The sequence below is a fragment of the Triturus cristatus genome, chromosome 1_2 (assembly GCF_964204655.1).
Source record: "Triturus cristatus chromosome 1_2, aTriCri1.1, whole genome shotgun sequence".
Taxonomy (NCBI): domain Eukaryota; kingdom Metazoa; phylum Chordata; class Amphibia; order Caudata; family Salamandridae; genus Triturus; species Triturus cristatus.
Genome location: NC_140580.1, coordinates 63,252,469 through 63,270,049, shown reverse-complemented (window position 1 = coordinate 63,270,049; position 17,581 = coordinate 63,252,469). Strand labels below are relative to the sequence as shown.

General features: G+C 47.4%; 1 protein-coding gene across 2 annotated transcripts in view; it reads right to left on the bottom strand.

The window, feature by feature from the left end:
* Window positions 1-1,959: 1,959 nt before the first annotated feature.
* The window catches only part of LOC146866793 (uncharacterized), an 84,991-nt gene continuing 69,369 nt past the window's right edge, over window positions 1,960-17,581 (bottom strand). For both annotated transcript variants that reach the window (XM_085601408.1, XM_085601401.1), the window contains one exon: window positions 1,960-4,058. In XM_085601408.1, the coding sequence (XP_085457534.1) occupies window positions 3,253-4,058 (806 nt within the window). In that variant the 3' untranslated portion in view covers window positions 1,960-3,252. The remainder of the gene's footprint in view (window positions 4,059-17,581) is intronic.

Below are 17,581 nucleotides of genomic sequence, written 5' to 3'. Positions count from 1 at the left end.
TATTATTATTAATTTATAATAGCGCTGAATCACCCCTAGGGGTATCTCTGCGCTAAGGATGGAGTGCTATAGCCAGATACAAGGGTATCAGAAGAGATGAGTTTTCAGAAGCTTCCTGAACTGAGAGAGGCCCTGGCAGTTGCGTAGCTGGAGGGGCAGGTCATTACAGTAAGCAGGGGCAAGGTGTGAAAAAGGTTTGCCACCACTGCATGTTTTTTTATTCTAGGGGTGCAGAGGAGGAGCTTGGCGCCCGATCTAAGAGGTCGTGAGCGGGTACACTTGTTTAGCAGATAGGTAGGAAGGCATCTTGCAAGTAGTTGGTGGAACAATTAGTGCTGCAGCCCATGGGTAGCATTTAATTTACAGGCCCTTGGTACATGTAGTACCATATACTAGGGACTTATAAGGAAATTTATTGTGCCAATAAGGTAAATACCAATTTTACCATGTTTAACAGGGAGAGCACAAACATTTTACCACTGGTTATCAGGAGTAAAGTGCAAAGAGGTTTACAGTCAACAAAAAAAGGTTTCAATAAAAAAGCAAAATAAATCTTGGGTGACCCCGCAGGAAGGGACAATTGCACACACATGGCTTCCTAAAATTTTAGGAAAGATGTGCTAATCGGTTACACATCTCCCAAAATATTTTCTTGCTGTATGTTTGGGTTTGATTTTGTTTCATGGCATATTAATTGTACACAGCAAGAGGCAACTGATCAGCAAAATACATTGTGGAAACTATGTTATGGCTACAAAGCCTCAGTGTTACCATCCAGACATGATGACATATTAAGTTACAAACATCTATGTTATCTTATTGTCAACTGATGCCAGAAAACTGTTAGTAGAGGTGCAGGAAAAATATGAACGTAAAAATCCTAGATCTATTGCACCTCAGTGATTGCTTAGGGCTTCACATGGAAGAAAGCATTTGAGGAAACATCAGGTGATGCAATCAGTGAATACCAAAATGTAGAGTAAACGGAAAAAACTGAACATATTATACTATGTGCAATAGGGTCTGAAAGGACTTTCATATATTCTACTAGTAATAGCAACATCATATGAACTCCAAAATCTGTATTTTCTCAAGAGCTATTAAAACTGCTCTTTTAAATAGAGTTTTTTTGCAATACTGAGTTAAGCCGAAGCTAGTACAACATCTCATTCTAGGAAACAGCCATTACAACGCGGCTGTTTCCCCCCAAAGCCATTACATCGCAAGCGTAACAACGCATGCGATGTTCAACGCTTAGCCATTACAACACATACGATGTACTGCGGATCCACCTCGTTGTGAGGAAACAGAGGCTCGTCCGTTTCCTCACAACGACGTGCACTGCCCCTCGACATGAAGCAGGAAGCAACAACCAAGAGCAGAGACGGCGACGCTGGAGAGGAACCACGAGGAAAGAGAGGTAAGAGTGATTGTGCTTGGGGTGGGAGTAGTGGTTTAGGGTAGTGTCGTAGTGTTTTAGGGTAGTGTAGGGGTGGGAGTAGTGTGGGTAGTGGTTTAGGGTACTGTTGTAGTGTTTTAGGGTTTAGGGTAGTGTAGTGGTGTTTGGGTAGTGTAGGGGGTCATGCTAGGGGTAGTGTTGTAGTGTTTTAGGGTTTAGGGTAGTGTTGTAGTGTTTGTGTAGTGTAGTGTTTTAGGGTATTGTTGTAGTGTTTGTGTTGTGTAGTGGTTTAGGGTAGTGTTGTAATGTTTGTGTAGTGTAGTGTTTTAGGGTAGTGTTGTAGTGTAGTATTTTAAGGTTTAGGGTAGTGTTGTAGTGTTTGTGTAGTGTTTTAAGGTTTAGGGTAGTGTTGTAGTGTTTGTGTAGTGTAGTGTTTTAGGATTTAGGGTAGTGTTGTAGTGTTTGTGTAGTGTAGTGTTTTAGGGTAGTGTTGTAGTGTTTGTGTAGTGTAGTGTTTTAGCGTTTAGGGTGGTGTTGTAGTGTTTGTGTAGTGTAGTATTTTGGGGTTTAGTTTAGTGTTGTAGTGTTTGTGTAGTGTTTTAGGGTAGTGTCGGGGGGTTGTGCAGGGTAGTGTAGTGTTATTGTAGGGAGAGGACTGGGGGGTCGGGGGAGGGTTGTGCAGGGGTAGTGTAGAGTCACTTATTTTGCAAACTTTAACCACTAGTATAGCTTTACCACGCATGACTTTGCGTTGTAATGGCATGCATGGTAAAAGCATACTCGTGGTAAAAGGTTGCGATGTAATGGCATGTCGTTGTCATTGACATCGTGTAGTAATACCCTCGTTGTAATGGCACACGTGGTATTGGTATGCGATGTAATGACATATATTCCTCATTCTCCCTCTGAAAGCTCAAATCTCAGAGTGCGATTTCTGCTGACAGAGATGGGCGGTAAGGTGGTACATATACATTGTTCTACACCTTGTTCTCTCTAGAAGTGGTGGATTCAACTCATCTTGCCGAGTTAGTGGATATCTTTTTGACTATCACTAATATAAAGTTTGACAAATGTGAATGCAGCTTGTTTACAAGGTACCAGAATGATTCCACTCCTGTTGTGTCTTTATAGTCAAGAAAAGCATAGAGATTTGAGAATTAGAGTGATAATACTGCTGTTCAGTCTATATGGTCAAGATGGATGATGGAGAAATTCTTTGGTTAGATGGTGTCCATGATGGTGTGAGAAGTGGGGTGGAACCAGATTTCAGTTGCCACGAGGAGAAGTTACTACTCTTGCATTGTGTATTCTTCGCTTATGTGGTATGCCTTTACTGATCTGCACATGTGAAGATGCATGATGTACTTTAAGTTAAACAGAGGTAGCACTATTTAAATGACATGTTTTGATTGGATTGATTAGACAGTGTTCTGATATGGAGCTTATATACAGTTATAGGTATGGAAGAGCTGGTTAGAATCAATACTTGCTCAGCACAGTTAGCCTTTTATTTCAGTAGGTGCTAAAACAGCCACTTTGCCTAACTTGGCTTGGCTGCTCACCGCTCACCCATAATTTGGATTTTTTAACACATCATATTCTACCTTGATTATTACTGCTAAGGAGAAATTAAATATAAATTATACTTGAGCAAATGTATTCATTTTGTAAATGAAAATACTTACCTCCTTTTCTCAGTAAGCCTATTTGTTGTCTGGCTCCCGGATCACCCTTGCTCTTAATGAACGTTCACATGAATTTAGTTGAGGAAAGAAATACAACCCACCAGGTTCCCCAGTGTAACTCTACTGCATCAAGAACAAATAACAGAGAAGGCGGGAAACTAAGGGCGCTCATAAAGTCGATAATGTTGGTGGAATTAATGAAGGATTATTGTTCATGTGTGTTTTTTGATGTCTAATAAGACCTTCTCTTCGACTGAAACGTTTGTTGCATTTAACACAATGATGAGGCCTTTCCCCTGTATGTGTTTTGTAATGCCTATGAAGACTTTCCCTCCAACTGAATATTTTATGACATTTGGTACACTGAAAAGGTTTCCCTCCCACATGTGTTCTTTGGTGTCCAATAAGGTGATGTTTTTGACCGAAGCTTTTCTCACATTCAGTACATTGATATGGTCTTTGTCTGGAATGTGTCCTCTCGTGACATATGAGATGTCCCTTGTGGGTGAAGCTTTTGTGACATTCTTTACACTGATAATGAAGGTTCTCCAGGGATATTTGGTCTTGCACTCTTTGTTGTTCAGTAAAGCTGAAGTTCTGGTGTAAATCTTTCTCGCTATCTTGTAATGGGGCATAAGATCCCCAGTTTTCTACTTTACTTTCATAAGCCTGTTTGTTCCATAAATTACTCTCACAAACATTATGTTTCTGAGACCCCTCACCTCTGAGGGTTTCTTGACATATACTTGAATGCTTCTTGTTACCAACACTTGTTTCAGAATTACTAAATATTTGAACTCCTAGATCCCCTTGAGTTTCTGACAGGAGCTGAAACCTGCCAGTTGTGGCCATTTTAGATGCTGGGATCATCTTCACGTGAGCTTTTTCTATAGAAGCTTTGGATGGAAGGGATTTTTGAACATATTTTACATAATCTTCATCTTTACTTTGTCTTATTGTAGTCTCTCCACCTCCTAGAAAAAGCCAAAGTCCAAATATTAGTTTTCTATTAAATGTTCTAGAAATAACAAATTTTATTAGAGCATACACAGATGTAATGAAAAATGGTTCAGAAGAAGTGTTTATAACTACTTTGCAAATACATCTTGCGGCATTACTCTAGTTTTAAGAAAGTGGAGAGGATTGTGTTTATTCCTGGACAATATATAAATTATGCCAGTGTAATTTTGCATTATGCTTGTTATGAGAAATTCCTGAAACTACATCACGACATGCAATTATTTACTGTGAAAGCACCTCACTGCGAACACACTGGAACAACAAAACTTTTGGGTTTTGAGACCGAAATGCGTTCTTGCATCGAACACTGATGCAAGGTCATATTTCACGCAAAAATATATAGCTAAATAACAGATTTTATTTGACATAAAGTTACTGAAATTTCAAATAATCCCACGAAAGCAGAAGTGCTTATGCTGGTTTACTGACATAATATCAAAACCAGAAATCTTGGGCAACAGAAATATAGTGTCAAAATATCGAGCACAAAAATATCCTTTTCCTATACATATAAAGGTAAGTACAAAAATATCCCAAAAAATATCAATTTGCACTAATATAAAAATAAATATACAAAATATCGTTTTTTTAACATATATAGTTAAAAGTAGTAAAATCTTAAATACTTTTAAAGAAAGGGGGCGTGGCCTCCGACCACCTCTCGGTAATCCCACTGTGTGGGGCTTACTGGAGGTAACAGGAGGTCTTGTTGGCCCCTAAGGACCCTCAGCTGTCAAGGGGACTTCATCCCCAAAACATGAGCCTGTCAGGAGGCGCATTTGCAGAGTAGTGGAGAAAGGGGGGGGCAGCCTCTGTCAAGTTGATGTCTTCTTTTCTATTTTAAGAAGGGGGGCCACGTGGCCCCCCTTCCATGGACCATTTTGGGCCCCCGGGGACACCATGCCCTGGGGCCTGACCCTTTTAAAGAAATTTTAAAATGGGAAGGGGCTGGCCCCCGGGGCCCAGCCTTTATATTTTAAGCGCCGCTCCCCCCCTTTTCTGTGCCCAGCCTATCTCGCCCTTTTTTAAATAATTTTTTTTTGTTAAAGGGAGGGTGGCAGTGCCTCCTGAGGCTGATTTCAACCCCATGCTAGGCCTTTATATATGTTTTTTAAAAGGGATTGGGGTCGTGCGGCCTCCCTATGCAGGCAAATTCGACCTCGGAGACCCCATCCCCCGGATCCAGGCCTTTAAAAAAATATTTTCTTGAAAGGGAGGGGGGCTGAGTGGGCCCCCCCTCCAGGGCCATATTCAGCCCAGGGGACCCCATCTCCCCCAGACCAGGACACTTCATTGGGGACCATGCGGGAGAAGCCTGAAGGCCCCTGCGGTCCCCGACTGCTCCCTGCCTCCTGCGGGAGCCGGCACTGCTTTTACACACAGGGAGCTTCTGTGTAAAAACAAAGTGTTCCGCTCTCGATTGCTCTGTGCTGAGCACTGTTCGCTATGGTATGGCAGAAGCAGTGCTCCTGCCAAGCCATAGCAAACTGCAATGTCCGGGAGTGGGCAACCAGGGACATTGCTGGTGCCAGCCCTGGGGGGTGGCAGTCCCATGAGCAATGTAGGGCTCTTGGAGGGGGGCTGCGTGGCCCCCCTGATTTGTTCAAATTTCCCTTGGTAGTTGGTGGTCTCCGGAGCCCACAATGGACCTACTTAATTAGTGCATATATTTTTAATAAAGTATGTGCCCGGGAGGGTGGCGGTCCCCGGGGCAGCGGGTGAGGCCCTATGGCCATATTACTCCCCAAAAACAGTGTGCTCTGGGGAGGTGGCAGTCCCTTGGGCAGATGGGGGTCTGCAAGGCACCCCCACATAATTTTAATTAGCTTTGGGGAGGTTGCCGTACCGGGGCGGAGGAGGATATTCTGCAAGACCCCCCCCCCCCCACATAATTGCAATTAGCTCCAGGAAGGTAGCAGTCCCGCTGCAGGTGGGCCAAGTGGGTTCACACGCATTCATAAATAAAAATGCGTGGTGGCGGTCCCTAGGGCTGCGGGCGGGCCCAGTGGATCCACCCGCATTTATAAGTAAAATGCCCTGGGGGGGTGCAGGTCCCTGGGCTTTCAATAGCCGAGGGGGGGGGCAATATGCCCCCTCCTATATTTATCACATGTCCCTGGGACCTGGCCCACTTGGGGGATTTCTAAAGCAAATGTGGGAGCCCGAGATTTTTTTTTTTAAATTGATGCCACGGATTCACGGTTCCACCCACAAGTCAGTGGCATAATTTAACCCCCGGCAGGGTCCTTGAAGGACCCCCCACCACATCTGGGGGTTAGGATAATCCTACCCTGCCCCCATTCTTTTATTCTTAACTTTTTTTCTGGGATTCAGCTTCAAGCTGAGTCTCATGATGGCTGCCAACACTTCCTGGTTGAAGTGTTGGCAGCCAATCAAATTTTAGTAGGATCCGCGAGTCCACTGCAAGGACTAGTGATCCCAGATATCTATATTTCTTTACATTAGATATCTGAAAAACTACTGAACGGATTTACACCAAATCACAACAAGCATTGGCATAGCCAATAGGTCTCGCCTTTCTGACCTTTTCATGTGTTTAGCTAGAGCAATTGCACGTAAATAATAAAATGAAAATGCTGCGTGACAGATATTACAAGTACGAACACAATATATGTTTGAAACGCAGCATGTGCCATCTCTGGCAGAGTCTATGACGGGTTCTCGGCGCCCTAATCACATGGTGGTCTCTAACATTGGGCTGAAGCTGACCCCCTCCCCATCCCATTCCCTCGCACAGCCTCCTAGTACCCGTGGTGACGCTGCTCCCATAACAATGTGGGTTCTTCTTGGGATGCCGAGGGCGCGCGCAGCAGTGTGGTCTATGTTTATACCTTGTATTAATCTGTCTGCATTTCGGAATATTTTATACTCAAAGTGTCTCCTTCTTTGTACTATGAAATTAATTAAACCACTCAAAATGGAGAAAAAAAACATTTATTGCGCTAAGTAGCGCTGACGCCACCAATAATCTGCCGTTAGTAGCAGTAGCTCTGTTGCCTACGGCTGCAGCCTGCCGGCCACTGTCACACTGATTGAACTACTACGCGCCCTCTTAGCATCAAACAGCAAACCACACAATCCAGCGCCTTGAACACCTTCTACGAGCCATTTCTTATCGTTCGCACAATAATAACTATTTATCACGTACAAAATACAACAGAGGTATACAAATGGCGAAGGCTAAAATATAAGCAACTGTAATAATGATGATAAAAATAATAACAATGCAAAAATACTACTACTGCTAGTCCTTCTATTATGACTAATCCCAATAAAACTAAAAATAATAATATAAGAATACTGCTACTGCTACGACTAATAATAATAATAATACAACTAAAAATAATACCATTAAAAGAAAAGTCTGATGATGAGGAAAGAAAGGGCGAAGAACAGTAAATTTTTTTGTTTGAATATCTTTATTGGTGTTTTTTGTTTAAAGTTTCTTGATACAACATATCTATTATCAAGCATCAATAAGCATCCCTTCCCGTATAACATTTCTTAGCCTATGACTCTATAGAAAATAATCAGTGCGTGTAAATTTCTCAGTAACTTGGTGTCATGTTTTAGCCATAGCATTTAGATGCTTATCTAGCCGTCAATTATCTTGGGCATTAACAGCCCGCACATTCTATCATCTCCAATCGGGCGCCAGGACGGAAATGTTTGGTGCGTCTACTGCCGACAATAGTCCATAGCACGACAGAGTTCAGAACGTCAAATCAACATATATGTCAAGATAGGCAACTCTTGTATAAGAAAGTTATCCATCATATGCCACAACTGTTAAGGTGTATCGCAAAACATACTCATAATGGGTAAATCTATATATGAATCCTTATGACGCCTTTATTCGCAAGTCAGTTCCGTTCTCTTTTCTGTAACACTCAACACAAAAAATAAGAGAAGAAAAAAAGGGGAAGAGAGAAAAAGGAAAAAAAGGGGGGTAATTTATAATAACCAACAATAAAACTATACTAACAAATGATGTCAATATGCTGAGGGAATATGTATTCAGTGCCTGGTGTGTCTTTCTTCTTTGCGTAGTCGTGTCTGGATTAATGTGTCATTGATAAGCATGGGCTGCTGCTACTATTGGCGTTGCGGACGTATGGCCGTCGGGGTTACATTTACTTTCGGTTAACATACTTTAGGAATGAGAGGTTTGGTCTGGTCCAACCAGTATGGGCGAGAAGATATACAGGTGCAACACCTCCCCAACTGCCTGGTGATATATCAAGTATTGGGCCCTGCCTGTTATGCTGGTGGTGGCTGCTGTGGGGCACTGGAGCACACTAACTTTCTGAGCATATCATCACAGGTCTGCCTAATGGGATGCTTCCTCAACCCCGCTGTCTCCTCCCTGTGTACGGTGGCGCTCTCTGCCTGCCCAAGCTTCTAGGGACATCCTCCAGTGTGATACCTCTGGCGGGTCCTTATGTTTCCATCGTTTGGTTATGAGCCGTATCGCCGTTATGAGTCCCAAGTCGCGGAATCGGAGGCCCGCTCTATGTATTTTGTTTCTCTTGGAGAACCCCAGGATACAGAACTCCCAATTGTCGTGTATTTCCATGTTAATGCATGTAGTGAGCGTTGCCAGTATCGCTCGCCAGTAAGTGTGAAGCTTGGGGCAAGACCATAGCATATGCAACAAGTTAGCACTCAGGAGACGGCACCGCGGGCACTCAGAGGTATTAATATTAAAATATTTGTTAATTTTATCTGGTGAGAGGTATGCCCTATGCAATATGTATGTTTGTATTAGTTTGAATCTTGGGACATGTGTGGCGCTGGCTAAAACACGTTCCCAGTCTTTATCCGTCCATGGGCGGCCTCTGTCTTCCGTCCAATAGGCACGAAGCTTTTGTAGAGGCTTCCGTGTATGACTGAGAAGGGCTTGAACCAGCCAGTGTATTATGTGCGAACCCTCCCCCATCACATGCAAGTACTGCAGTAATTGATGCGGCGGTAGCTCATTCGCGATATCCCCCCCATGCTAGAGTGAGTGTCTGTGTAATAGTTGCATATGTCAGGAACTGGCCCCTTGGTAACCCAGTATCTTCTGACAGCGTCTCAAACGTCAACAAGGTGCCTTCTGCGTATAGGTCTCCAAGTGTCTCCACCCCCGCCTCCATCCAGGGCATTAATGTCATGTCAGTTATATAATCTCTACCCCTAGGTGTTCCCATAAGTAGTAGCGTCGGTGCATATGGGAGTGTGTCCTTTGTGAGGCGAAGGCTCCTCTTGTAGCATTTATGTGCCAATTCGATATATATTTGCGTTGGTCCGGGGATCTTTTCTAGTGGGTGGAACAGTCCGCAGATTTGATTCTGCGTCCATATTACTGTCTCCGTCGCCGTCTCCGTTAGATTTTTCCCGCTGAGCCATTTCGCAACCCATTGCAGTTGCGCAGCTATGTAGTAGAGCTCCAGATTTGGTACTGACAGTCCTCCGCTCTCCGAGGGAGCGTACAATTTCTGTAGCGCAACTCGGGGCCCCCTGTGTTCTAGATCAAGCCTCGAACTAACCCCTCCAATTCTCTAAATAGTCTAACCGGGACATATACGGGGAGATTCGCAAAATGATACAGGAGTCTAGGCAGCACTATCATCTTTGTCAATGTGACACGGCTCATCACATTGAGCGTGTGCGTCCTCCAGAATTGCATCTACGCTTTTATAGAGGAAATAGCTCTAACCAGATTACCTTCCAGTACATCTCCTGGGGATCAGTATACATATATGCCCAGGCATCGGAACGTGGTTGGGTACCAGTTTAGCGCAGTCCCGTTAATCACTATATCTGTCTCTGCCACACTCTCGCTAAAAGAGTAGGTGCCCGACTTGGCCCAGTTTACCCTGAGGCCCGACACCGCATCAAATCTACGGAACAGCACTGAAATTGCTGGCGGCACCTCGTGCAAGTCTCTTATATATAGTAACAAATCATCAGCATACAACGATACTGCGTGCAATCCAGGATGCCCCATTCCTCACCACCCTCCCGGAGGAGAGCTGCCAAAGGCTCCATTGCCAAAGAAAAGAGCAGCGGGGACAGGGGGCACCCCTGCCTAGTACCTCGTCTCACCCTGATTACATCCGACAGGAGCTTGCCCGTGCGGACCCTCACTGTTGGGCGTTGGTATAATAACTGTACTAATTGTAAGTATTCATCTCCCAGTTCATACCTGCGCAGGACTGCCGCTAGATAAGGCCATTCCAGCGAGTCAAATGCCTTCTCCAGGTCTAATATCAGGCATCCGGACCGAGGCCATGTCTCTGTCGCATATTTCTGGACTCTGAACTGCCTGCGGATATTATTGGAAGTGCTTCTGTTGGGAACAAATCCGTTCTGATCTGCGTGCACCAGAGACGGCACAAATGGTGCTATACGTTTGGCAAGAGTGGAGGCAAGGATTTTGTAGTCTGTATTTAACAGAGCTAAGGGGCGATAAGAGCCCAAATTCTCAGGGTTTCTGCCTGGTTTCAGCAGTGAGACCAACGTGGCATCATTTTGTGTGGGTGAGAGAGTGGCAGTTTCCAGTGCCGCCTCATACATCCGCAGCAGTTCCGGTATTAGCACATCTGAGTATGCCTTGTAAAATTCAGCCGGCAGCCCATCGGGCCCGGTGTTTTACCATTGGAAAGTGCGTAAACGCTATCTCTTATTTCTTCCGAGAGCAGAGGGGCACCCAAATCTTCTCGCTGTTGGTCTGTTAAGCACGGCAGCATTGTAGCGGATAAGAAATCTTGTATGTCGGTGTCCGTGGCTACCGAGCAGGACCTGTATACTGCGGTGTAATGTTCCACAAAGGCGCGATGTATGTCTTTCTGGGTATGTACCTCTAACCCCTGTGTCATTCGTATTGCTGTCACGGGTGTGGCTGTCACGTCCTGTCGTATCAGCCACGTTAGCAATTTACCAGGTTTATCACCCATGTGATGCGTGCGTGCAGAATGTGCCGCATAGTTTAAATTGCGGAGTCGCTCGAGTAATCCTGAGTGCTCTACTCTAAGGCTTTCTAGAGGCACTGCATTGCCTTCTAGCGCTGTGCCCTCCTCTCGGAGCAATGCATTTTCTAGGTGTGTCAGGTCTGCCTCTAGTTGCTTCCGCATGCCCGCTTGCGCTCCAAGGCAGTTCCCCCTAATGACGACTTTGAATGCATCCCACTCTATCTGAGGGGTTGTTGCCGTGCCAGCATTATCCTCAAAGTATCGTGTGATGTTGGCTGCCAGCAGGTTCCGGAAAGGTGCGTCTAATAGCAAGTCTGGTTGTAATCGCCAGGTCGGGACCGGCGGGTGAGACTGCTCCCAGGACAGTTCTATTATATGTGGGTTATGGTCAGAATGCGTCCTGCCCAAGTAATAAACCGCTGACATGTGGGGGAGCAGTGCGTCCGTAAGCATGTAGCGATCCAAGCGCATATGCAGATTGTGAGCCCCTGAATAATAGGAATAAATCCTGTCCTGGGGTGTCAGTGTCTCCAAGCGTCTTTCAGATGCCACTGCGTAGCCCAATTGTTCAGCGCCTTCATAGCTAGATATGTGCTTGTACCCGGGAGAGGTGGAAATGAGCAGTCTAGTGAGGTGTCAAGTACACTGTTATAGTCACCCCCTAGTAACATTGGAATGTCGTGCCATTGCGCCAGGAGGTGTGATATCTTATCAAAGAATATAGCCTGCTCTGTGTTTGGAGCATATAGAGATGCAACTACTATATCTCGGCCATCCAGTGTACCCCTAATTATGACATATCTCCCTTCCGGGTCTATCAGTGACTGCGTGACCTGAAGGGGAACCCCCGACCCCACCCATATTAATGCCCCTCGCGCAAATGCTGAATATCCTGTGGCAAACAATTGTCCTCGCCATCGGCGATGTAATCGCTGCGTCTCCACTTTGGTTATATGTGTCTCCTGCAATAGGGCTATGTTGCCTTTTGAGGTATGAATAGATCTGATACCTGCGTGATGGTGAATGCATACCCCTTACATTCCATGTACCTATCTTAAAGGAAGACATGGGCCCTGCGCTATTTCCAACTAGCATTTATCTGCAGCAGCCCCACCAACCCTCGCAGTAAGTATGACAGTGTGCAGCACATCCCATCTGGCTCGCTGCTGTTTCCTAGCAGTAGGAGACATTGCATGATTCCGCTCATAACATCTGACATCGTATAAAAAATACAATTATGTGAAAATAAAAGCATAGCTAATGCCAAAAGAGCGAATATGCAACCAGCAATATCGTCCAAACTTCCAACCGGACATAACAGACAAAATAATTCAGGGGGGTGCACTTCGTGCTATTCTTTTTGTGTGTCCACAATACGTGCATCCGGCCCCCCCAGAGGCCCCCCCAACAGTAGGCAAACCAACTATACAGTCGAGGCTGGCCATCCACAGCAGCGCATGTATATATGCCCTCAACTGTAGCTGTATACAATCAAAACCTAATGGACCCCTGCACAACCTCGCCCCCGCCACCCTCGTAGGAGGACCAAGCAGGCTCCAGCATTCCTTCTCGCAATTGTTAACATTCCTGCCTATAGCTTACCCCCACCCAGCTACCCCAATACCTCGATGCACATGTCCCTTGCATGCTGAGTCCTACAATGGTCATATTATGAGGTCCGCCGTCTGCAGGGTGACATCTGGGTGTTCACTGGAGTCTTGCGATTCCAATAGTCCATATATCTGCTCATCATCACTGGATAGGTCCCGCCGGCTGGAGCCAGACACACTGCCTGCCGCCATCGAGCCGCCGATCTCCGCCTCCGCCTGCAAGGCGTCCCGCTGCCCACTCAGAATCAGCTCTGGGCGGGGGCCCACCGGCGGCGAAGGTGGCGCCCCCCTCCCCTTAGATCTGCGCTCTCCCCGGCGGCGGCGAATGGAATCCCGCCTTTTAAGCAGTGTCGCCTCTGCAGCGCCGTCCTGAGATCTCTCACCCGTGTATGCGTCCAGCCAGTCCCCCGCCTCCTCCGTCGTGCCAAAAAAGTGTGTTTTGTCGTTAGCGACCACTCGCAGGCGGGCCGGGAACAACAGAGAGTACTTCAAGTTCTTTTGACAAAGGCGTTTTTTCACTGCCATGAATGAAAGCCGCTGTCGCTGTACCTGAATGGTATAAACTGGAAAAAACATTATTTTGTGGTTGTCAATGTGTACATCTTGGAGCTTCCGGGTTTCCTGTAATATAGAGTCGCGATCTCGATAGTTGAGAACTCGAAGGAGCAGGGGCCTCGGGTTCGATCCCACAGGGGGAGGCCTCGCCGGGACTCTGTGAGCGCGTTCTATAACAAAGTGCGGCGAAAGGGATCCCTCCAGCAGCAGACCTCTAAGCCAAGTTTCCACATGTGACGCCGGCTCTCTCCCCTCCCAGCGTTCCGGAACACCCACCACTCGGACGTTGTTGCGCCGTGCCAGGCCCTCGGAATCCTCAGCTCTGCTTTCCAGAAACTCTACTCGTTTCAGCAAGTCTTGTATATGTTTATCGGATTGCACCACCTGCGGCTTGATGTCAGTGAGCGCAGAGTCCAAAGCGGTGGTACGATCCATCAGTTTCCGGTGGTCTGCATGTAGGTGAGTGAGGTCAATAGCTACCTTGTCAATTTTAGATTCCAAGGAGGTGCGAGTGTGAGTCATGGTTTCTTCCAGTCGCTCCACCGCTGCGAGCACTGCATCAAGTTTGGTCACCGTCTGATCCGCGTGCCCCTGTTTCGCCATCTTGGACTTAGTTGGCGGCTGTAGGGGCTGGACACCTCCTGCTCCGGTCCGCGTCCAGGTGCCCCCTGACATCTGATGCAGCGACAACGCACCTTGTAGATCCGCACCTGGTGCGATTTCGCCACGCTGCCTTCTGGACCCAATCGGTATTGTAGTCTTTGGTATGTATGCAGCAAGCTGTACTTCTCCACCAGTAGCTGGGTCCCGTCTATCACTCGCCAGTGGGGCCGCGCCACAAGACAGCTCAAGGGTTCTTAGGCGGTCGTGGGCAGTCCCGAGATCTCAAACTGGACTCAACTTCTCATTACACTCAGGCGACACCTTCCGGCCCGGTCTCACCTCGCCACCGATCCACAAGCAGTCTCTCGGTAGGGGAGCAGGTACTCGCTGTGGCCTGTCAAGTTGTCCCGGTATCCCCGCCACCCTCGGCCTCCCGTATTCGGTGCACCCAGTAGCGAGCTGTCCCGAGCCCTCAGTAGTGGGGGTAGGCGGGGCACCGAACCAGGGTCCCCGGTGGGGGCACTGGACGACCAGCGGCAAGGCAGCAGCCGAGTCTGATACCAGCCGCTGCCCTTCTATCTCAATTGCGCTATTTCCTAAGGTCCCCAGGGCAGGGGGCCGCTGCGGTCTTCCTCGTCTCCACCACAGATCGCGCGGCCCCACGAGCCTCACCTCGCTCAGCAGGGCCCAAGCAGGCAAAAGGCCACCATGTCGTTCCAAGGCAACTCCCCGAGGTCAATCCCCCGCTCGGCAGCAGCAGGAAGGATCCTTGGCATATATCTTGTAGGGGGCCTCCCCAGGCGACGACAGGGGCCCCACTCCACACTCCACCGAAGCCAGCGCGACAGTTGTATTGCCCCACAAGGAAAGCGGAGCTCCGGGCGTTCGCAGGCGGATGCGCCCCCGCCTCTGCCCGCAGTGAAAGGCCGCACTCACCGGAGGCGCCCAGTGTCACCGGCGGGGGCCCCAGGCAGGGTCCACCTCCCAGTCGGCGCAGCAGTGAATGTGGGGGAATTTGTGCCACAGCAGGCCAGCAGCGCCACGATGCACCACCATGCGGAGGCAGTCTAAGGAAGCCGCTTTCGCTTTAGTTTTCACCCGGCTATACCGGGCTCTTCGCCCGATCGCAGGTAAGCAGTGGGAGGCAGCAGGGGGCCCCAGTCAATCCCCACGCAGATCACGCAGCCTCCCTGAGACCTCCAAGCGAGCCATCGCCAAGGGGGGGGGGGGCGCGGCAGCCATCTCCGGCCGCGCTCTTCTCAGGTCGCGCCATGTATCGCGGCCCAGTGCGTGGGACCCATCCTCGGCCTCACATAGCCGGTGGCACCTGCTCAGCAGCTGCCCACCGGCCAGCCTGCAGGCAAAACAGTCCCGGAGCGGCGCACCGGGTCCGATCGAGGCAGGAGTTGTACCGGACCTTCAGGTTGCGTCTGGCATAGGCATCAGCTATTCATGGGGCCCTCCTGAAATCTGCGAGCGGAGTTCTGTGCCTGGCAAGGGGAGCCTCCGGCAGAGCTCTACCCTGGCACATCTGCAGCCATTGACGCCGTAGCCACGCCCCCCAAGGGCGAATAACAGTAATGTATTAATTATTTTACATAGAGCTTCGGACCACAGCCTTGGGACCTGAAGCTGCTGCCGACTTTGGAACTTGGGAATCAGGATCAGGTGTCGGTGTCAACTAAACATCCTGTGATCCTGGGCAAATCACTTACTCTGCTCGTGCTTAAAAAAATTAATGTGTCGGAGAGGAGTGTAACAGGCCCCTCGCGTGAAGCGCACCAATATAAAAATGCAAAACAATGGACCTATTACAAACTCAGAAACACTACAATTGAACTTAATTTTGCAATATAATGTGAAACTAAGCTGTATTTATTTTATTTTCGAAGCAGTTTAAAAAATAAATTTAAAAAAAAGTTGTTTCTAGCAGCTTGGCTGATTTTGTCGATACGCTTAGCCTGGATGTACATTTTTGAGGCATGAAGTGTGGTACGAAAACACTTACTATTCCTTTCAAAAAATGAGAGTTTTATATCTATGCTTCAGCTAATTGCAGTTTGGTGTGAGTGAACAGGGCATCAAGGTTTGAAGTGTGTGCTCGTACTGTGTGCGTTTTTGCGATGGTAACAGTCTGATGTTCTGGACATAACAACGCTAGCTAAAAGCCCTCTCTACATTTGGTAACCGTGTTTGGCTTTTTTCTGTTTGTGTTTTTAAATTTAACTCAGAAATAATGCAAACATGACATACAGCCATAGCACAACAGAAGCAAGTGGTGAGAGGTGTGAAGTAGTGCAATACTGCATTACGTGGCAGTGTTTGTGAAGAGCTGCAAAACTGCAGGCTTTCATCAACATTCTCCACACAGACGCTCTTTAACCCACATTAACATTTTATTCACATTTTAAACAAGTTGACAAGGGAGAGCGAGGGTGAGACAGGCAGTAGATTGAACGCAGTTTGCCTTCACGCAAATCTATGCAAATCCCTACTAACAAATTGAACATACTATACTCTCTGCTAATCTTACACAATCAAACACCAGGACCAGACATAATGGACTCACAGGCTTCCCACTTCCGTAAGAAATTGCATTAGGATAGTAAATGTGTTGGAATGCCATGGAAACCATTACTGTTGTTACAAAAATGGGAACAACAGAACACACTACCACATTGGGTGTTCGGTGGAGGTTCTCTATTTTTGCATTATGTGGATGAAAAGTACTAGACTGTGCAGCAACTAAGAATTCAACATAGTCTTGCTTGGTTGACGGAAAAAGCAGATATACTTGAAATGCTCTTTATGCTTCTTGTATAAAATAGTATACTTGGCAGGTGAAATCTGTCCTTCAATGATACTGGGATTTACAGAATCTTCCTACACCCTGTATGTGTGATATGACAACTGAATGTTACTTCCCCTCAGAAAAAGCACAGAGACCACTGTGTGCCCGAGGCAGTGGGCATTTATAATACATCTCGAGGTCTTTCCGAGCGTGTACATCTCGCCAAATAAACACTCCCTGATGGAATGCGACACCCCTCTAACAAGACGTCAAACCCTGCGTGGAATTACAATGAAAGCAATTTAACCTTTAGGGCTGTCGTGCCCCGGAAGGCTGGGTGCCCGGTGATGCTGCTGCCTTTGACGCTTCGCCATGCCCTCTCGACGCTCACTGTAAAGTGGCATCAGCGGCCCGTGATGATTCAGGGCCTGACACAGAGATGGGAAAACCAGGCTGAGCGGGAAGAGTGGCGAGGACGGAGAAGGAAGAGAGGCAAGCAGGGTTTATGCTCAGGCTTACGAGGCACCTCTCCTGTTTATACGCCTTGCGTGTAAATAAGCATTTCAAGGGCACCACTCTGCCACCCACACACCCCCAGGATCACTGCCTGCAAAAACAAGCCAGGGAGTGGAGCGCGCGTAAGGGCACTTGTGCCCACCGCGGCAAAAGTGAAAGCGCCACGTTTGTCCATATGTTTCCAATTAACGCAACCGTAAGACGCGGCACGATAATTGGAAACATATGGCGCTCATGCTCGCTCCCGCGGACCCTAGGCCACAGAACAGATAAGGCGTGACATGCACCTCCCTTGGACCAATTGCGTGCTGTCTTTATTAGAAAGACAGCAGGCAAAGCCCAATAGCAAGTGATACATTCCAAGCACACGCACAAACGTGTTTTGGGAATTTAAAAGCCCTTACAAAATGCCTTGCAGAGCAGCG